At 32.0% G+C, this 23,292-nt stretch overlaps 1 protein-coding gene across 3 annotated transcripts in view; it reads right to left on the bottom strand.

Annotated features, from left to right (window-relative positions):
* The window catches only part of arm (armadillo), a 120,341-nt gene that overhangs the window by 5,524 nt on the left and 91,525 nt on the right, over positions 1-23,292 (bottom strand). For all 3 annotated transcript variants that reach the window (XM_085817103.1, XM_085817105.1, XM_085817104.1), the window contains exons 14-16: positions 12,729-12,879; positions 10,277-10,401; positions 8,266-8,392 (exon numbers count right to left, since the gene is read on the bottom strand). In XM_085817103.1, the coding sequence (XP_085673229.1) occupies positions 8,266-8,392; positions 10,277-10,401; positions 12,729-12,879 (403 nt within the window). The remainder of the gene's footprint in view (positions 1-8,265; positions 8,393-10,276; positions 10,402-12,728; positions 12,880-23,292) is intronic.

Here is a 23,292-nt window from a genome sequence, read left to right as displayed (position 1 = left end):
TCCTACTGATGTTGCCTGGTGTGCTCTAAAGAGAATTCTTAGGTACTTGAAAAACACCTTAAATTTAAAATTGATATACAAAAAGGGTGATTTGGAAAGGGCAAACTTATGTTTGTATGTAGATGCAGATTGGGGGGGGGGAGGAGATACTCAAGATAGGAAATCAATTACTGGTTACTTTTATAATGTTTTCAAACTGTCCTATTATGTGGTGCTGTAACAAGCAAAAGTGTATTGCACTTTCGTCAATAATTGCTTTATGCAAAGGTATTCAAGATGTTTTATGGATAAAAAATGTAGTAAATGAAATTTCCAGTGTTAAAAATGTTTATATTTTTTAAGATAACCAGTCATGTATTAAAAGCATTGTCAATGAAAACTTTTCAAGTAGGCCGAAACATATAGATATAAAATTAAAGTTCACTCGTAAGACTGTTAAAGAAAATGTACAATCAAGTTTATGAATTGCAGATATGTTAACTAAGACTCTGTCCAAAACAGAATTCTATGAACTGTTATCATTGAGATGCTTAAAAATTGTGTAATTTTTCTATCTTTTCTATAATGTGCAATTAAGGGGGAGTGTTGAGATATTTGTAATGGCATTAAAAAGAAGTATAGCTTTCTGTTACGTCCAAAGCATTAGCTTTCGGTCAGGTCCGAATTATTCTGAAACTTAATCCCATTCTTTGTTATTTCTGATTGGTTGTTTATTGTGTCTTGTTTATGATTTGTTAAACCCTGATCTGTTGTAAAGTTATATATATAACCTCTGTAAACGTTTTCACTCTCTGCTTGTATTTCTCTGTGTATTGCTCTGTAATAAATATTTGTTTTTCGAACCACGGCATTTTCAATGTTCAAGAACAACAAATACTGACAAGGTTAAGAAATTCTATAAGAGAGGTCTTTGATAATCAAGTTTACTTAAAAGCAAACAATTTTTTATTTTACTGCCAAATGCGCTAATGATGTATCTGAATATAATGTACATCTATTTTTTAAATGACTTTCTTGTAATAATTTTTAAATTGATCTTTATATAATATAATCGCTTAAAGGAAGTAAAACAAATATACTACCAGATACATAGAGGAAATTGCTTATGCATCTTCAAAACACTAGGACAATAATGCCGAAATAATTTTTGTAGCTTTAGAAATTTGGGAAAAGAAAAAATCTTTCTGCTATTCATTAATGACATAACTTATGAGACATACTGTTGAAAATTGGTATGGAAAGTATTAATTTCGTAATTAATAAATGTAATATATCAAGTTATATTATTTTAAAACAGCATCTACCTCCTTTCTATATATAACAGAACTGGACAGGTGCAGACTTCTAGCCAAAAAATTTCAAAATATACCAAAATTTATGACGCAAAAGTTTAGCAATTGGCAACATTAGCAAATATTAAAGAGGCAAATTTTATTTTGTGCTACATAATCAACTAGACATACTATTTTATTGTTACAATTTATTTTTCATTTATGTTTTAAAAATCCTCATTAAATACAACAGAATTTAAACAATATTGCAATGTTTAATTAAACAATCCAGTGCAATAACAGTACAAGCATTGAAATATGTAAAAAGTAATTTAATACATTTTTGATTAATGCTTTTTTGGGCGGGAGGAATACAAATTTGTGTTATTGTAGCATCGAGGGAGTGCAAAATTCTGAACATTAGTTGTTCTGCTGTTCAAAGCTTGCAGATAGAAGAAAAGAATGCATTTCTTAATTAAACTCTATAACTATTAAGCTCTCTCTCTCTCCAAGTGTTGAAAGATAAAATAGCATTCTCTTCTTTCTGTATATTTCTTACATTTCTCTCTGAATTTGTAACTTTATTTTTGTGTTGTGTTGATAATTTGTTTGCTTGTTTCCCCCCCCCTCTTACCTCTGTAAGCTTTGTGTAATAAATACTATGTGGTGCAAAAGGAATTTAACCATTCTTATATCAAAAGGAAAAAATACATTTTTAAAAAAAACTGCAATTTATCCTTCAAAGAGGTATACATTTATTTCAATGAAATCAGATTCTGACCATAAATAACAAAATAACAGAGTATTCTAAAACTATTAAAATGCAGAGTGAAGAACTAGATTAATGCATGTATTAAATTATGCCAACATTTAAACAATTGGAAGAGTTAATATTTCCATATTTCATACATGCAATATATTAAAGCTTAGAAAATGTATTTTATCATTTCTACTCAAAAATATACATAAAAAGAAGCCAAGGTAATTTTTTATCTATTCTTAATTCAGACAGTTAACTGTAAAATAAGCTGATTTTTTAATTTTTTTTACATACCATACATCAATCCACAAGTTTTGATAGCATAGAAAAGAAAAATACAAGCATTAGATTTTTACTTTATGTCATTTAATAACAGTTAAAGAACTGCTGTCTTCATAATTTGAAACAAATTGAAATGCAGGTATTGTAAAATCAAATTCATGAAATTTTTAAAACAGTATAGTTGCAGCAAAAAATATCCCTACAAAAATGAACGTAGCTATTACTTCATAGTATAAGATGTATATATTGATATAAAGATAGATGATCTAGAATCAGTGATAAAAGAAAACCACTATTACCTTACCTAAGTGATCGCTTAAGTTTACAGGACAGAGCTGTTAAATTCAGATAAGCCCATTTTTTAAAGAGAATTTGGCCATTCACTTGCCATTTCTTTCACTGCTTATATAATGATGGATTCTTTTGCTTTTCATCACAGTGCAACTATACAGAGCCTGCTGTTCATTAAAGTCTCTTCCACTCCAAATATATTGGGTTTTAACGAAGGTTTCTGTCACTGCAAATATCATATGTGCAAACAGTTCGTGTTGGCATGCTTAGTCAGATTTTGTCAAACAATTTTTGGCATTTGAAAGAAACAGATTTGCTTTTAAAACACTGCGTTGTAAAATTTGTAAAAAAAAAAAAAAAAAAAATTGTCGTTATCAAGTGCAAGGTATCTGAAATGGAACTATCACGCTACCAGATTAAAGCCAACGTTTAATCATACTTCCAGTTCTGTTGCAGAATGTCAGTTACAGAATGCCACCAAATCATGTGTACAGCTTTAGGTACTAATGTTGTACCATATAACACTATGAAGGTTTGGTACCGAAAGTTCAGAAACAAAGATAAGACAACATTCAGGAAGCAGAGCGCTCTGGCCGCTCTACTGATGTTGACGAGGCCTGCCTGTGAGAACTTAAGGAAGAAGATCAGTATGCAACCACTCAAGGGTTCACTAAAGAGTTAGATGTTAGTGCCATGTCCATTAATAGCGCTATGCATCACATAAACTTGACGCCTAAGGGGAGGGATGCCTTCGTGGAGGACTTTCTAAGGGAAACTGGCTCGTATACACGTTACACATGGGGAAAACTACAAAAACACCCATGCAGCCAGCCCGTTCGCGGGATTCGAACCTCGGACCGAACTACCAGTGTTCAGTGACTTTACCACTCGGCCGCTGGTGGGCTCATTATTTGTGATGAAAAGAAGGTTTACTTCAACAACACAGGCTGGAAAGGGGGTTGGTCTGAGTTCGGTGGGCTTGTTTGCAGCGTCGCAAAGTATAATTTGACTAGCACATACCTGCCAACCTCTAAAGATAAAAATTCAGAAGATTTCTCCAAAATTCAGAAGGACACGAAGATTTAATATCATGCTTTGATATTAAAAAAATAAAAATTTATACAAACAGAAAAAAAAATTGTACTTACATTAGTAAATCTCAATTAAGTAGTAACTAAAAAATTTATTAGGAAACATAAAACAAGAACTTAATGTTACACAAAAAAAATTATTGCAATGAATTTAGAGTGCATTTTTTGACTTTAGCCAAAAATTCTTTGGAAAATTTCCTGTCATAACAATTAGTTTCCTCATAACATTTAGCAATTAAAATGTTTTCTAGAGTTTTTGGTGAAATTGAAGAACAAAACATAGTTTTATTTTTCTTCACAATGCTGAAGACTTTCTCGCACTCAGCATTACTGTGTGGAATTACGAGAATAGCACATAAAACTCTTGCTTGTCTATCATATTTTGGTGTTACATCAGCTCTTTTTATTCTTTTTAAGGTACCAACGAGGACATCAAGTCTATCTTCTCCAGAACTGGCAAAGTCTTCAAACTGTGGAGCAGAAAATTGATTCTGTAGTTTATCTAAAGCATCATTATGGCATTCATTTTCTTTAATTGTTAACAAAAATGGAAATTTATCAATAAAAAAAATGAATCTTTTCTTATATGCCGACAAATTTGATGGGATCTGTGGTTTCGTTTTGGTCTCTTCGTGGAAATATTTTAGCAATGCATCCCACTGTTCAATAAACCTTCCTAGCACTCTGCCTAAGGATAACCATCTCGTGCATACAGGTTTCAGAATTTTTCTCGTTTCACCAGAGGACATCGGCATCCGAATTTGTAGCCGAATTTGAAAAAAAAAAAATCATCCACTTTCTTTGACGTTGTCGAAGCCGAAGCATTAATACTTCATGCTTTTTAGACTTAATATGCTTCACAATGTCGCTTCTTTCACCGTGACTTATTATGAAGTCGCACACGTTGCAAAATGCATAGTTATTTCCTTTGAAGGATTCTTTAATTGTTGGAAATTCGGCTTTGTAGGCAGGCCAAAAATATTGAGAATACGGTTTTTTTTTAACTCATTTTGTAACAACGACGCATTAAGAAAATTCATAGCACGTGGGGGGGGGGACAAAATGCGACAATCCATGCTCGCTGAGTAATTCCCTTGCAGCTGAAGCGAAAGCGAAAAAAAAACTGGCGCCCACAAAGAAAAGAGTGGGAGAAACAAGTTCAGCACATTGGATTGGCTGGTTAAGCGGCGAGTTGGGAGAAACGGCAGGTTACTGGATTCGAAGTAGTTGGTAGTTAGCGGTAAAACACGATGCAATTGGTGAAAAATTCTAAAATTTCGACAAAAATCACTAAAAACACTTGAAAAAGGAAAAAAATGGATCATGATCGTAAAATCGTACAGACAAACGCATTTTCGTAAAAATTACGAAAAATTCGTAAAAGTTGGCAGGTATGCTAGCAAAAAGATCATGCTTTGTATGTTATGTGTATGTTATGTGGTGGGATCCATGAAGAGTATACGGAAAAAGGTTAAACCCTCGACAGTAAGGTATACAGCAAAATGATAGTTGTTCATTTGTTCCTAATTGTACGATATCCCATCTTTACCAACTTCATTATTTCCAACTTATGTTAACAACAGAATGTTACTGCTGATTTCTTTTCAGATTTCCTTGAGTATATGCGTCTATTCTTAGAATTTTTTATTTATCTTTTTTTATGATAAATTATCATCATTATCGCGACGAGAAGGTCCAGCAATTGTTAGAGCACTGCCAGAATTATCATGACTTTCATTTTCTTCATTAGTCGACAGGTATTCATCCTCGCTACTCAAACTCGAAACACTGTCATCATTATCATCATCTTCTGAATCATTTGCAGATAATTGTTGTAAATATTCCAAAGCTTCCTGAACAGTGTTGAACAGTCCTGAACAACGTCGTGACATCTTATCTATCTTTATATTAAATATAGAATAAAAACAACTTCAAAAATCTTTCGAGATATTCGCTGTAATTTTCCACTGCATTTGAATGCAGTTCGCGTTCCGAATCTTGACTGAAAACCATACTATTCCTCCACCTGGTGCAGTCTATTTTAGGAATTAGAGGTCGAAGGAGATATACTTTACAGTTACTTCCAAGAAAGTGCAACTGTTTTTCATCATTTAGGCATAAACATTTCTTACAGGTCAAATTGACCCTCTTTGTAGTTCTAGGTTAAGTGTTAATAATCAGAAATTTATTTATGTTACACAGTTTTAAATTTGGTAATTTACTGTTTACCTTAAATTATTAAAAGTCATGAAAGGAATTTGTTTTTCAATCAATACTTTTCGTGTGGTGATAAATGAAACATCGGTCTGGGTCAAATTGACCCGCTCTACAGTTCTAGTGTTAAACATTTTACAGAACAATATCAAAAGAATGTGCAGCACAGCTATTTTTCAATACAACTCCCCCCCCCCCCAAGATCGCTATTCCACTTTAAAAGAAAATAAAGAGTACTGCTTGTGATCCACGAGTTCTAATGGTAAGTTAGAGGTAATTCTTGACTCCTTTTAGACATCAAAGCCTTTCCTGCCTCTTTCAATAAATTACAGCATCTTCTTAATTGTTACTCTTTATACTGTGTGTCAATAAAAGTAAACAATTCCTTCAATTTCATAGAACAAGCTGTTGTTTCACTTTTATTCAGTAATGTTCTGTTAAATAGACAGTTTCATCTGCATTATGAATTTTATGTGACTTTTATCCAGTTATTAGACAAAGAATGATCTACTCTTTGCTTTTTACTGTGCAGTTTCAGATTTAAAAAAAAAAAAAAAAAAAACCCTCTTTTTACATTCTGTGAACAACTATATAACAATAGTTCATAAGATGTTCTCTTTAAGCATATTATTGAATTCCAAAGCTTCTGAAGTCAAGAGAGATCTGTAGGAATATTTTTTAGTCTCATGGCCTAAAAATCATTTTAGAAGAGCAGTTTCAATGTCTCTTGATTTTCTATTCCCTTTGCCTTTTTTATTAGTACTTCATGAATTGCAGTTCTTTAATTACATAATGTTTTTTAATTTACATAATGTTGGGATAAATTCCCATTTTAAAGACTGCTTTTTTCTTTGGTTGCACTTACCAAACACATAGCAATTATTTACCAATTTATTCTTATCTTTCAGGCTTAAATCTTTTTACTTTAGGTACATTTAAAAAATGTTCCTTCAAACTTGTTCAAAGTCAAAATTCATATTTCTAGATGGCACTCTGTCTATTAAACTAAACTCTTACTTATTTATAGACTTAACCAATGCTTTTATTTATATATTTTTTAAATTATTTTTTTACTTCTTTCCGAAGCGAGAAGCAAACATTCCTTTTTCCATTCAAAGATTAATAATGTACATGGAAGGATTTCAAAAATTTTCTGTGGACAAACTGTTAACATAATATGTGTACTCCAACAAGAATTTTTGGATGTGATAAGAGGCAGAGGTTGCATTTTCACCCCTTATCAGCTGGGTTTGAAAGGGAAAACTAGAACTCACTTAAGCACCTTTTTTTTTTTTTTTTTTTTTTTTTTTTTTAAATCTTGAGGAACAGTCCCTCATTTACAATGCCTCTAGCAGACTGTTTTTATTAACAATCATAAAATATAGAGATTCTGCCACTGTTAGCTAGTCTGTACAAAGACCATAAGAAAGTAGAACCAACATCCCCTGGAAGAAAAAGGACTTTGGTTCTAAATACAATAACCGAAATTTTAGCTAAACCCATTTTATTGAAGCTCTACACAACTGAACGAAATGACCCTCAATACTTAAGACATACATTGTGTTTGTTCTCATGGAGGAGAGGTACTTAAAGTTTACGTTAACCCAAAATCTTCTGGCACGTTGGTGGCACAGAAACAAATACAAATTGCTTTAGATAATGACCTTTAGCTATTCTTAATCAAAAGTGGAAAATAATATTAAACAATCATAACATCTCCAGTACCGACCCTCAGTATTGGCAAAATGACACACGAAAGCATCTTTTACCCAATTCTTTGTGGGTTTATTCAGAAATGGGCATGTGATTTGTAAGAAGGTACATTTTAATTCAACAAAAAGCTTTCCTGATTTTACCAAAGAATGACTGACAGACCATTTTTTAAAATGAAGAATATGTATGAGGATTTTAGGAGTACCTATTTTGATTTAGACGTAGAAAAAAAAATTTGTGTGATGTGAAAGATGCTAAATATATTTCTATTAAATAAAGCACTTCTTCCAAAAGACTGCTAAAAAATAAAAATACTGCACTCACATAAAAGTAAAAAGATAAAATTTAATTATGCAAAAACAGTCAACATCAAGAATTTTTTGTTTTCAACATGTGTAAAATTACTAACTGGTAAAAAAAAAAATTCAGCACTAATTTATACATTTTCAAATGTAATCATAAATTTTACTTTAATAAAATTATAAATTTGATTGCAATTAAATTATACATTTATAAATTTACTGGACAACTCAGATGAGATGATTAATGAATAATAGATGTTAAAAATGCAAATGCTTAAAATAAAAAATAAAAAAAAAAAAAAAAATACAAGCTATTCTGTCTCAAAGCAACTAATACAAACCTTGCGGTGTATAAGGGTTGTGTCTTGCACCTGCAGCATGTACACTGGGAGGACCTTGACTACCCTGATATATCTGATCATGATAGGCTTCCTCAGGACCCAACATGTTTATGTCCATGTCGGCAGGCTAAAGGAAGAAATAAAATTTTAAAAAGGATATTGATATTTTATAATTATTTTTGGCTTGAAAAGAGTCATCTTAGATACAACTATCAATGATGGTGATTATCAAGATGCATTATGAATTTCCTATTAACTCTTGCGGCCAGTGAAGGTTTGCTTAGTATCTCTATAACTAAGGGGATTGTTATCATGAAACTTACTGGTATATCCTTGATACCGCATTTCCTCTTTTAATTTATGTTTCAGGTGTTAAGATACTTTAATAAAATGGAGTACCTTCTTCACCTTGACTTAGAATTGTCATACATATTGTATGCAGGATTAGGATAAACAAGTCTTTTAGCTCTTTTTTAAATTAAAAAAAATAATGTAGTATTAAAGCTATGTTACGTTACAAATACTCAAATTGTTTCTTAAAAAATTTCATTTCTTGAAACTTTGAAATCAGTTATATTTTAATATAAATATTAAGATGATTTCTAAAATTTTCATGAAAGAATTATAATATTTGGTCTTTTACACTCAACCAGGGTTTATATATATATTTATGGATAAAATTTCTTGAAGTTCTGAACAATGGTTTCAGAGAAATCAAGCACACAAACAGAAAAATTAACAGTTTTGATAAAACTTAAAACTATAATTGCCTTCATGTAATGCACAATATTTTTTTAATATTAATAAAGAAATATAAAGATATATAAGTCTGTAAGTATGCATAATTATATATTTAAACACTAATTACCATAATTTTAATTGAGATAACAAAAAGAGAACAATCAAAACTCAAATTTAATTAATATTTCTAGACGTTCTAATGTACAAAGCACAAAAATTGTCCATTTATATACAAAGTTTTTTTTTTTTTTTTTTAATATAATTATTGGGCAGTTTAGAGAAATTGCACGCGCAAGCAATAAAAAATCATATTTTTATGAGATCTTAAATGAAAAATGAAATTACCTACAAATCTTGTATGCACATTACTTATATATCTTCATATGAATAAATCTATTTATAAATATATTATAATATAGGCAAACTTTTCTATGAATCTGCTAAAATAAAAACATTAGCAAATCATCTGGCTCTTTAAATGGAAAAGGTTTAAAACTACTTTTTAGCATAACTTTGCTGCCAGACCAAAATTTTACATGGGATTAAATTTAAAATGCTTTCAGAAATCAAATTTTACTATAAATGAAAAGAAGAAAAAATCTGGTTTATTTAAAGATACCTGACTTATTAAAAAATATTAATGAAAAAATGCAGTTTATTAATGTTTCATTAATTAAATTATGAATTATTCATAACATCACAAATAATACAGTAAAAGAAGCAAAACTTAAGGTAAAAAATTATTCAGTACTTGATCTTTGAATACTATAAGACGATATTATTAATATTTTTAATATTGCTTAATAAAAAATAAAAAAAAAATAAAAAAATACAGACAATCTTAAATGTAAAATAAAGGGGGCTCAATATAAATTTTATTTGGGATTTCAAAAACACTCAGCAAACTTATTAAAATGCATCTAATGCAATCTGCCAATTTGGTTTCATTTTTGGCCAGTCAATTTCTTTTGTAAAAGAACTTCATAAAGTAATAAATCAAGCATCCTGTAAATTATTGGTTATTAGCATTAGATGTGCTATTAGTCTAGAGTTAAATTGTATAAATCTTGAATCTGTATAAATGTGAGTCTTAAATTGTCATCAGTTTAAAGTTCATCAAAATTTGTCTCACTAGTTTAAAAAATATACTCTGTATAAAAAAATACACACAGATGGCAAATAATTACATTTCCTACTGAGCACATGTGAATCCAATAGAACACATCGATTTAGAAAAATTATGAATGCACTGTAGAAAGTTTTCATTTACCATTCCAGTCCAAGGGCCAGCATCATCTCTAAATAGAGAATTTGTAAGTTCCACAGAGAGACGTTTCTTGTAATCTTGAGGTTTATCCTCAGACATTCGGAAAAGAACAGCAGCAGCGTAAGTAGCTGGAAAAAAACAATCCAGTCATATAATTTTTGTAGAAAATTTAACTAATTACTATTTAACCTTCCAGCACGCGTGCTTGGCAATTTTACATAAGCAGGCGCACGTCGTATTTTTTATGACACCGTTAATTTTACCGTTTTGGGCACAAAACACACACACACACACACAAAAAAAAAAAGAGTTAATATTGATAATAAATTTGTTAAAAAATAAAATATTAATCTTATTATTGCAAAATACAAATGATACCACATTCAAATATAAGTAAATTATTTTTAAGTTCTTATGTTAGTGAAATGGAAATGCAATGATTCATTATAGAACATTTTAAATTTATTATTTAATAATTATATTTTAAAATCTAATTTTAATATTCATTCTTTATATTCTTTATACATATTATTCATAAATTAGCTTTTTTTTTGAATATTTAATATTCAAAAAAAAAAAGTTATCAAAGGCAAGTATAGCCAAATATAACAAGTAAGTTTAGCATTACTCATTCTGCAAGGAAATTTACTTCTTACTAGTTACAAAAACTCACTTCAAACTAACTTTAATATTTTTATTTATTTCTAAAAATAGAAATAAAAGAAAATAAGGAATGGAAATCTCTATTGTTCTCCCATCCAAAGGTTTCCGTGTCTTCCTTTTCTTCATTAGATAATTCTTGAAGAATCGGAGCAAAATCAGCTGGTTGCACATATTTTTTTGCCATGAAAACTGATACAGTCAAAAGTCTTTAATCCGGACTCGTCGGGATTTCGGCGATTCCGGATTATCGGTTTATCCGAATTATAGATCATCAATTCAAATCTGGTAAGATGGCATGCAGAAATTATAAAATTAAAAATATGAAACCGTAATTTATGAAATAAAGAGCAATTATGATCTAAAAGGTATCAAAATTTACAAAAAAAAAAAAAAAAAAAAAAAGCTTAATATTTATTTGTTTACTTTATTAAACATTTCTTTCAACACATGCATGCATAAAGCATACATTATGCTTAGTCGAAATTAGAAATGCATAGTCGAAATTAGAAAATTGCAAACAGAAAACTATTTGATGTGTATTCATGATATTTATAATGACGAGGAATTTGATTTAAATCATATCAAAGACGGAGCACATCAAGATGAAATACTACATTTAGTAAGGAATTATAAGCCGAATAAAATAAAAACATCTGCCCTGAAGATAAGGATAGTGCTGACAGATCAACTTTCAGTTCATTGTGTGCCGCGACGTCCCCCCTTCGCAGAGCAGCGTGAAATTTATAAACAGATTTCGGAATGGTTAGAGAAACAAAGGATATGCCTTTATCCATTTTTTGCAGCAATTCCATTTTTTGTTTGATGGACATCGAAACATGCTTTCACTTTGTGGACCCTTTGGCAGCTCCAGAATCGGAAATTCTTTTTGACATAATCGATAGTTCAAGCTTACTTTTATAAAATTGCTCGCTAACATTCTGCAAAAAATAATAAGCCAGAGCCAATTCGAAGATTAAGGAACAATGCAATCTGCAACATTAACTAAAATAGATAATTTTAGCTTAGCATATACTGTCCGTTATACATTAAACGCGCATGTGTAAAGATATTATGTGCAAGCGTAAAGGTATTGTGCACATGCGTAAAGATATTATGCGCATGCATAAACGCGAAGCAGAAAGTTTGTAGCTTTGATATCTGGATTATGGACGTCCGGATTAAAGACTTTTGACTGTAAAAAATTTACAGAGCCAAATGTATTCAAATTTAAATAATACACGGCAATTAATAACACAAAATTACAAAATATTTGAGGAAAAAAAATTTTTTTCCGAATTTTGACCCATGAACATGCACGTGTCGTAACTTTTACAAAAAAGCTGCCACATAGCACAAATGGCCAGGGGAAAAAAAAAGTCAAATGACTTCCTGCTGGCACATTCCATGATGTGAGGAAGGGTAGAAAAGAGGAATAGAAATTACATTCAGACCTCTCAGATTCAATATCCGAAAAATGTGCATTAAAAACTGAATTTGTCGTAAATCTTGCGCATACGTGCTGGAAGGTTAATGAAAATTCCTTACGTACTTCTTACAGCCCAAATTCAACAAATAAAGGTCCCAACTAGAATTATTTTAATGAGATTTGTGTCACTTAAAATGGTTATTTAGAATAAAAATATCTCATTTAGTGAAACACTGCTAATTCTTTAACCCTGTATTTTTAATAATACGAGAAATATGCAAACTAAGAAAAAATTATTGAACTGGTTTCACCAAAAAAGCGGGGAAAGAAATTTTAAAAGCATTCTAAATCTAATTTTATTCTTACCAACACCTTCATTTCTAGAATGCAGAAGTTCAGTAAGAGGTGGTGTTGCACCTTCAGATTCTATCATTTCAGCTCCTTCTTTATCAGCTGCAAGTTCGCAGAGCACTCCGGCAGCAACTCTCTGAATATTCTCAATTTCACTGTACAAGAGCTAAATGAAAAAGGAGTTAAAAATAAATACTTCAGATATTTTAACACGTTATGAACATAGTTAATCAATTTTTTAGTGCTGCAATACAGCAAACAGATCTGAAACTATCCACACAGAAAAAAAAAAAAAAAAAAAATCAAAATACAATACATTAATTCATATACAACATATTTTAAATAACAAAATATATAACTTAATTACACATAAACACATCTAAGATTTTTTTTAATAAATAACTGAATTGTCGATTTTCCAGTTGCAGATGATTAGCCAATGCTAGTTACAATGGTCCATCATTAAAATGACCATTCCACTACAACAAATATACATAAACCCCTAGCAAAATATCCGCAACTAGCCAAAATGAAATTTCAGATATTGTTATTTAAAGCTATGCACTCAAGATTTTGATGATTTAAAACAATACAACTGACATGGTTATGGTTAAAGTGATAAAATTTCAAAATTTTTGAATGGTAACCACTTTTTTCCTGTGCAAATTGATCAGTTCTTTGAAAAATGATAAATGGCATTGGACTGATACACTTATGACAAAAATTGCCAGCATGAAATGTTTGAAAAGAACAGTAATGTAAAGGACCAATGACAATACGAGAGGAGAAGAAAAAAACTGTTATTAATTACAAGTTTTCAACACGCCCACTTTTGCAGACAAAGCATTGCATGCAAATCATTGACTACAATGATGAACGTAACATCGAAACAGGAATCTGTACAATTTCACATTTTATGGCCTCTTTCAATTCTGACATTTTGGATTTGATATGTGCACCTTAGATTTCAGATAATTCCAGAACTAGAAATCCAAAGGAGTGAGGCAGAAGGATCGTGGTGGCCACGAAATTAAAAGTTATGGGACATGACATGCGCAAAATGCCACTGCAGCACTTGGCAAACACATGTGTCATTCCAATAAAAGTTTTATTTTTCTCTCATCTCCTGTATTGTCACTAGCCCTTTAAAATGCTTTTCTTTGCAAATGTTTTACATCAGCAATTACTGTTATATGTGTATTGTTCTAATGCCATTTAAGGTTTTTCAAAGTGTTGATCAATTTGTGCAGGAAAAAAAAACGCATATTGCTATTCAAAAATTTCGAAATATTTTCACTGTGACAGCCCTGTTTTAAATCACAAAACCTCGAGTGCATAAATTCAAATAACAATATCTGAAATTTTATTTCAATTGATTGAGTGGATAGGCCATAAGGGATACATCTATTCGGAAGTTTTCTTATGATCACTCACACTCTCTCTCTCTCTCTTTCTATATATATACACAAAACTACGAGGGCCATCCAGGAAGTAGATTACGTTTCCGTCTGTGTCCGCTAGGGGCGGGGCTAGCGCGGCCATCTTGGGGTCAGAGCGTTGCGCAGCTCAGTCTGCATCTAGCCGTGCTAGTGAGAGGTTCGTGCTGTGCTCCGTTCAGATACTGTGACGGTTTGAAATGTCTGCGTTAATTGAAAATCCCGCGAGCTGCGAGGTGCGCTCAGTAATAAGGTTTCTGACTGCAAAAAACTGTAAACCGATAGAAATCTATCGGCAGCTTCGTGAAGTGTATGGGGACAACATTATCACTGAAGGTGGAGTGCGTCAGTGGGTCATAAGATTTTAAAATGGCCGAACCAATGTTCACGACGAAGATCGAAGTGGGAGACCCAGCATAGTGACCGCCGAACTTCTCGAAAAAGTCGATGCTAAAGTCCGTGAAAATCGAAATTTCACAATAACGGAACTTTCTTTGAGTTTTCCACAAATTTCGCGAAGTTTGTTGCACGAAATCATCAGCGAAAAGCTTGGTTACCACAAGTTTTGTGCAAGATGGATTCCAAAAATCTTGACAGAGGACCACAAAAATCAGCGAATGGCTGCAGCGTTGAACTTTTTGGACGCTTACCATAAGGATGGTGACTCTTTACTCGATCGCATCGTTACTGGTGACGAAACATGGGTGAAACATGTGAACTGTGAAACGAAATTGCAATCAATGCAGTGGGGGCACACAAGTTCTCGCCAAAAACCCAAGAAATACATGCAAACAATGTCGGCAAGGAAGATGATGGCGACTGTTTTTTGGGACAGAAAAGGTGTAATTTTGGTGGACTTCCTGGAAAGAGGCACTACAATAAACTCTCAAAGGTATTGCCAAACTCTCCAAAAACTCAGAAGAGCAATTCAAAACAAGCGCAGAGGAATGTTGAGCTCTAAGATCTTGTTGATTCACGACAACGCCCGGCCCCACACGGCAAATGTCACTCGTAAAGTTCTTGAATCTTTTAAGTGGGAGTTGTTTCCTCATCCGCCGTACAGTCCCGACCTGGCATCGAGCGACTTCCACCTATTCCCAGCAATGAAGAAGTGGCTGGCTATGCAGCGTTTTGATGACGACGCACAGCTGCAAGAAGAGGTAACGAAGTGGTTGAAGGCGCAGGCGGCCGAATTTTTTGACGAAGGAATTTCCAAGCTCGTACATCGCTACGATAAATGCCTTAATTTGTATGGTGACTATGTAGAAAAGTAGTATTTGAGTGTGGCTTTCATCTGTATATAATAAAATTTGTTTCCTATACTTTATTTTTTTATTCCAAAACGTCAAATCTACTTTCTGGATAGCCCTCGTATTACATTTCAAAATATATATATACACACATTATAACTATTACATTTGAAACAATTTCTTTATGCACAGCACATTTTTATAATGAATGATTAAAGCAGTGAGCTTCTAAACATTCATGAATCTATAGATGTTTTATCCCTACATTGCTTAAAATGTATAAATGAAAAATAATTGTGCTCTGTAAAATTGTGTAAAATTTAGAATACGATAAGTGTATATTGATTTTAAATCTGAAATCTTATATTAACATAAATATAGCTATTAAATGCAGAAAAGGTGGGATGATACTAAAAATTTTGTATGTAATTTACAACTGGTGTATCTTTAAGAGCTATACTGATTATATGTGTGTGTGATTATGGCAAAGCCTCGAGGGCCATCTGCCTAAGGAAAGGGATGCCTTCGGGGAGAACTTTCTAAGGGAAATTGGCTCGTATACACGTTACACATGGGGAAAACTACGAAAACACCCATGCAGCCAGGCCGTTCACGAGATTCGAACCTCGGATTGAACTACCAGTGTTCAGGGACTTTACCGCTCGGCCGCTGGTGGGCTCCTATACTGATTGTAAATAAAGCAATAAAAGTAATACATTTAAATAGATCAACAGGCAAAAACTCTAACAAACACATCTAAAAAAATTAATCTTCAGAATTGCATCCTTTATTTGCCCAAGTCTTTTAGCATGAATGATTTCAGTACCTGAAAGCAAAATTTCAATGCAAAATTTATGGTTGGTATTTTTTTGTCAAGGTCATGAACTGATTTATTTTTTAGATAATGAATAACAGCCCAGTCAGTCTGAAATGAGTTTTATCTACAATGTTCATTTTTTAAATAATGAATAACAGCTTGTTTTCCTAGTTAAAACCAAAAAAGACCCTATGCAGCCAATCTACTTGATGCATACACCACCTGTGTTTTGCATCTTTATCTACTAACGGCCAAAGCCTAATTGAAAATGATTTACACTTACAATGATTTCTCACCCATATTAAAAACGTATGCTATATGTATTTTCGAAAATGGAGAGTAACAGTACAAAGGTTTTTCATACTGAGAGTAAGAATACCAGTTACGGGGAATTACAAAGTATTTCCAAAAGTTTCACATAAATTTAATTCTGGAAAAAGAACAAAAAGTGATCATATAAATTTAGTCCTAATTTTCATTCAGAATATACTCTCAAGTTGGTATAACTGTATTCTTAATAGATAACTTCTTTACTTCTCTATTCAGCAACTTAAGAAATTGCTAATCGTCATTCATCTTGAAAATATGTCTTAGAAAATCATAATCAAGAACCATGAATATTTTTCTTTAGATGTGTTTTAAAAATTACCGTATTTGCCAGCGTATAAGACGCATTGTTTTATAAGATACAATCCCTTTTTAATACACATTTTTGAAAGATAAAACTTTATTACTGATTATTTATTATAATTCTGCCAAGTTCTAATCATTTTCTCAGTTGGGGGTGGCCCAAAATGTGTCTCTGCAGCCCTGTTCCATGTTCTTTAGCATATGCAATCAAATGTAGCTTGTGTGCTATGTTGTAGCAATGCCAACACTGTTTTTGAGCCATAATTTGCCAACATATTTAAGAAAATTGAGCAGTAGAAATTTTATAAACTTAGAAGGCATTCACAAGAACTGTAAAGTTTAAACAAACCCAGCTGTAATCATTGACGACAGCATATGCGCATTCACTGAGCTCTACGTAACTGTAATATTCCTACACTCTGCAAGGAACAAGGGGGGGGGGGAAATCGCATAACTCCGAATACAGGAAATTTCCAGAAATGAAAGTTATCAAAAACTGAGTATCAACGTATAAGATGCAACCCGTTTTTTATACCGATTTTCAAAGAAAAAAAAATAAAAAGAGTGTCTTATACGCCAGCAAACATGGTAAATGCTGGATATTATGATTCTTTGAATTAGGACTTCTTTCTTACAATATTTGATGAATTCTTCTTTAAACTAGATTGGGTGTTCAGTTATTTCATGAAACAGTCTCCCCCACTGAACCATTTGATGTCAAATTGGATGTTGTCAAACTCACTTGGATATAAATTTATTATTTGATCTGGTTATGTAATTTTTACACAATTACATCGTATAAGTGTATTTTTGCTATTTATCATTGTGTACATATCAAAGATAACCATTTTTATTTGCATTTTGTTTTCAAGGTCAGGTGGAAAATAGGTAACTGTCATCAGCATGAAATTCAGCCATTCACTGCTTGTGTCTGCATATAATTCAGCAAAATAAGACCCAAGCTGGCATGTTGAAGCTCAGTGTCTTCTTATTCCATCAATTCACAAAGCAACATATGGATTGTGCACTGTTTATGTTTACTGAACATATTATGTGGTCCACATTTCTAAATGATGTTTTGATAAATCTTGCAAAAATCAAACTACTTCTATGCATTATTCAATGTGGCAAATGTGTTGGATACATTTAATTTGTGATTTCAAAAATGTCATTATAGAATTTAATTTATTAAAATCGGTAATTTCAGAAGGCAAGTTTATCAAAATCAGTAATTTCAAAGGCATTCCAATTAAAACAATACTAATCATCAAAGTATTGGTTTGATTATTTATGGTAAACAAACACATTAAAAGGAAACAAGCATTATTCAATGACTGAAATAACTGAGGCCTTATCAGTAGTAGCGTAGGGAACTACATTGTCATACTTGCCAACCTATGACACTCAAAAATCAGAAGATTTTTTTAAGAAATCAGGAGATTTTTCAGAATGTTAAAAATACTTTTTAAATCATAAAAATATAGTTTTTAATGATGAATTAACTTTAAATAGTTACTAAGTCTTAAATGCAAGCAAAACAAAAATACCTTAGACATAAAAAACATTTTTATTACTTGCATCGAAAAAAAAAAAAAAAAAAAAAAAAAGACACTTTAATCAGTTTTCATACAAATGTTATGGACAGTGGCAGATTTTGCTTTCGTTAAGAAAGAAACTTAATAATTTTGTTCATAGCAATTGCCACGTAGGCCTGCTTTCGCTAATAAAAGTTTTTCTAATGTGTCATTACTAATATTAGATCTAAATTTAGTCCTCGTTTTCGCAACAACACTGAAAATCCTCTCACACTCCGCATTACTATGGGGAACTGTCAAGATGGCCAACATAACTCTAGAGAGTTCACTATATTTTAAAATTCCATCAGCACCTTTCAATTTTCCAATTAAACTCCACTGGGTATCAATCCTAGCTGATTTTATAACTTCATCCAAGTTTTCTAATTGTAAACTGCAAAATAGCGACTGCAGTATACCAGTAGCAACATCAATATCGTCATCTTTCATGACTAAACGAAGTAACACAGGAAATCTGTTCAAAAAGTACCTTATATCAGAAAAAGATGCATTTGCTAGAGCAGAAACATCAGCAACTTTAGCATGCAAAATCAGTTCATCGTTGACTGGGAATTTATGTAGTATGTAATCACATACTCGACAGAAGTAACTTCTAACATGAAGATAAAACTTATTTTTGTCTTCTTCTGAAAGTTCTTCCACTACTTTTGTAGTTGCAGCTCCTATTACCAAATCTTCATCTTTCTTCTAATTTTCTGTTTCACCATAAATCACATCATATATAGAATTACAAGACAAAACACAGACTGGTTTTACAAACTTTGATAAAATGTCTTTAAACAGATCATAAATCATTGATTCCAAAACATGAATTAATGGAATTCTGCTTTGTAGAATTGCGTTAAGAACATCGAATGATGGCAAAATGAATTGTAAAAAAAATCAAAAAGCTTTGTTAAGGTCCGAAGAAAAAAACATAAATATTCGTTCTTCACAAGATAAACTTACAGTAATTGGAAAATGTTTCGTGTGTTGAGCAATTTTTTTATTTTGAGAGAAATTTGTATCAGCTTTACGCTTATATTTTGCAGTATTATTTTGAGAACTACCAGTTGAATTGCTGAACGATGCAGAAATTACTTTATTTTTCTCAAACCTATTTTTAACAATGGAAGTAGTAACTACATCTCCATTTACTTTAGGTACTTTATAACTTTCAATAGAGCCTTTTATCTTAACTCTCGAAGCATTTACTTCTTCTTTAAAAAATGCAAGAAGTGGGTTCCATTGATCGAGGATTCTAGATAAGCATTTCTTTAAAGACAGCCAGCGTGTACACACGTTTCAAAATTTTTCTTATTTCAGTATTATGCAGCTGTTGGAACTGTTTCAATTTTTCGTTTCTTTTAGAACTTCTTTCAAGATAATAATAAATATCAACAATGTGTTCATCCACATTTAATGGTAAAGAAGCTGCCCCTTTTTCAGCTGCTAAATTTAAGAGGTGACAGGTGCACCTCATTATCTGCAAATCTGAATTTGCCTTTCTTAAGATGCCTGCAACACCAGTCTTCAAGCCTACCATTACTGGTGCATTATCGGCACCAAGTGCTAAGCAATTATCCAGAGGGACTGCATTTTCTTTTAAAGTTTTAATAATTAGCTGTGCTATATTAAAGCCTGTCGAATGTCCTTCTAAAGTGGGGACAGAAAGTAAACTGCACTCAATTTCTGAAGACTATGGATTAAAAAAAGAAACAACAATTGGATACAGTTTTGAATCGGTATTATTGCTTCTATCCGTAGACAGGCAGAACGGAGCTGTTTTAATGCAATCAATAACTGAAGATTTATTTTTCAAACCCATTTCTTTAACAATTGCACCTGTTTTGGTCCTTGCACTTGAGTATTTCTTAGTGATTTCACTATCGGGAAACATTTTTCTAAATAAAGCTGCAGCGTGATCCTATGCATTCAGTGGCAGGTTGTGCTCCAGTAAAAAGGCAGAGAACAGACATTCTGCATTAATCAGTTTTTGGTCTTTTGTTTCCGAAGAAAAATTTAATTTTTCGTTTTTTTCAAAACAACTTATGTTGTCCTTGTGTTTTTGTGTATGCACATGTTTGAGAACATCTGCCCTTGCACCATGCGAAACTGAAAAATCGCAACGACAGATGGTACACATTGCAAATTTATTACATTTCCTTGAAGAAATAATGGAAGGAAAGTCAACTGTGTACGATTTTTGAAACGTGCATGAGTATTTCACCTTTCTCACAGACATAACAAAAGACGATAATTTCTAAAACTATTTCCCAAAGGCACGTGTACTCACACAACTCAGGACAAGATGAACGAAATAACGAAAGAACATCCAAATAACGGCCCAACGGCCAAAGAATCTTCTTTGCAACGGCCTTGAGCTTGCTTTGTGCTCATTGGCTAATATATGCCAGATGACACGCAGTGGAGCTCGACGCCCATTGGAGAACTGGAGAATGACATTTCTGGATACGTATGCTGTCACTCACAAAGCAGAAATTCTCATCTGATTCGCAAGGTTTTATTTTAGATATAATCTAGAGAAAATTCAGTTGCTTTCAGACGTCCAAAATCACTTTTTTTTTTTGTTTGTTCACATAACGAAGTATTAAGCCAAGTTCCATAAAAATCGTGAGAAATATTAGGAATAAGAAAAAGTCGGGAGAAATATATTGTAAATCGGGTTGGCGGGAGAGCGGTCGAAAATCGGGAGAGTTGGCAACTACGCATTATCCATCACTGTTCTAACTACCAGTTTTTATTACCTCTCAGTCAATCAGATAATCAGACAGACAGAATAAATCCAGCAAAAAAATATAAAAAATTAACAAATAAAATTCAAAATAAGCAATTATTGCACAATGAAACATAACAGTTTTATCAAGGAATTTCAGAATAAAAGGCTAAAACTTTATTATAAAATAATGCAAATTATATAATCAAATAAAACTATAACGAAAAGCATTTTTAATAGATCATTGGCATATCAAGTTTGGATATTGAATGCTGTAGTTATGAAGCTACATATGACTTCACAAATGAAACTTCAACAAAAAAATTCTCATCATGCACAAGAATAAAAAATAAAAAATGAGCTTATGCAGTGCAGGTGAAATATGTTGGTGAGACTTTATGGTATATTTGATATACAATACAATAATTCAGTCAAAAGTCCAAGATCTGGAGTCATCAGGACTTCGGCAATCCCGGATTTGGGATTTTCCCGGATATTAGATCATCAGTTTAAATCTAGTAAGATGACTTGTAGAAGTGATAAAATTAAAAATATGAAATCATGATTCATGAAATAATGAAGCATTTATGATCTAAAAAGGATCCCGCCCCCCCAAAAAAAACCACCTTTATATTACATGTTTACTTTATTAAATTTTTTTTTAACGTAGTTGTTTCAGTTGCTTTTTTTTTTTTTTTTTTTTTTTTTTTCTAATACTTTCTCACACACATAATTTCTTGTTCAGTTACTAAATTCTATTGTTCAAGTCTTGTAATTGCTGCATTGAGAATTTCGACTATGGCAATCGAATTTTTTTCTTCTTCAATAACCTCTCTGTAACTTTCTTCACTATCAGTAACAGTATTTTCTGGATCTAGAACCATACTTCAGATTTTGCCGTCTGCTAACTGATTGGGGCATTGACACTGCAATGAAAAACTTCGATTAACTGTTCTTTTTCCCTAAATTCTGCCGCCCTATGCGGCTATGTGCGCTCTGGCACTGCTTCTGGCTTTATGTGAATAACAAATCCGTTATCTTAATTCAAATAGCAATGAATGCAAATCTATTTTTAGTATGCGGAAAGAAATTTTTGTTAAATCTTTTCTCATCAACATTCCTTATTGCATTTAACTTGAATCTGTAATCTGCACCAAGTGTATGTCAACAGATAATGTTACCACACTTTTTGTTATTCTTACTAATATAAAAAAATTGTTTATGCATCGCTACATGAGTCATCACTCAAGTTGTCATGTGTTGATAAACATGCATGCAGTGATGAAAGTAAATATAATAAATAATGATTCACTAGGTTGAGGCCACACCATAAAATATTAGTTGGTGTAAAATCAACAATGTTTCTAAGTAGAATGTTTCGGTTTGAGATGTGTGTCTAGCAGATACGCAGCTACGAAGTCAAATTATTGATAACACAAATTTATGCTAAAATGATTATTTCTTCAATAATGAGGTATTTAAAAGCGAAGTGAGATAAAAAATTGGGACTCTGCATGTTTTATAATGGGGCAAATGAAATGTACATGCGTAAAACATACCCACCTAAAAAAATTGGTTGGTGATGGTTTTGAGGTCCAGACTTTATACCTTTTCGAATATTGGATGACCAGATCTCAGGCATTGTACTGTATGTGATATATATTAGTTATGCTGTGTTTATAGTATAGAAATATTGTACTTTCTCTGTACATAATAAGCATCAAAATAACCAGCTGATGAGATTAGTCTTTGATCCTAAACTTGATTGAAACTGACAGATGATCAAAGTTCCATTACATTTTGGAATTAAAAATCTTTTCTCAATAAAGATCAAGATTACAATGAAGTAACTAAAAGAATTATTATTTATGGAGAAAGAAATTCTTGGCCAAAATTCTCTCCAAGACAATGCAAAATCGTCATAATAAAAATGCAAATTTTGACTGAGTTAAAAAGATCCACATATTTTCAGAGGATTGATTTGCAAAAGTAACCTATACTTCTATTTCACAGGACGAGCAAACCAAATGATCAATTAATGCCCCTTCTGGTTCAGTTAAAGAAAGAAAACATCTGATGAAAAACACCTCACCTAGTCATCTGATGGAAAATTAACACACTAATTATCCTAATCT

Source organism: Stegodyphus dumicola, chromosome 5 (genome assembly GCF_044657685.1).
Source record: "Stegodyphus dumicola isolate Sdum_Otavi_A_Nest chromosome 5, ASM4465768v1".
Taxonomy (NCBI): Eukaryota; Metazoa; Arthropoda; class Arachnida; order Araneae; family Eresidae; genus Stegodyphus; species Stegodyphus dumicola.
Note: the sequence above shows the minus strand (reverse complement) of the source record. Positions and strands in the feature narration are given on the sequence as shown.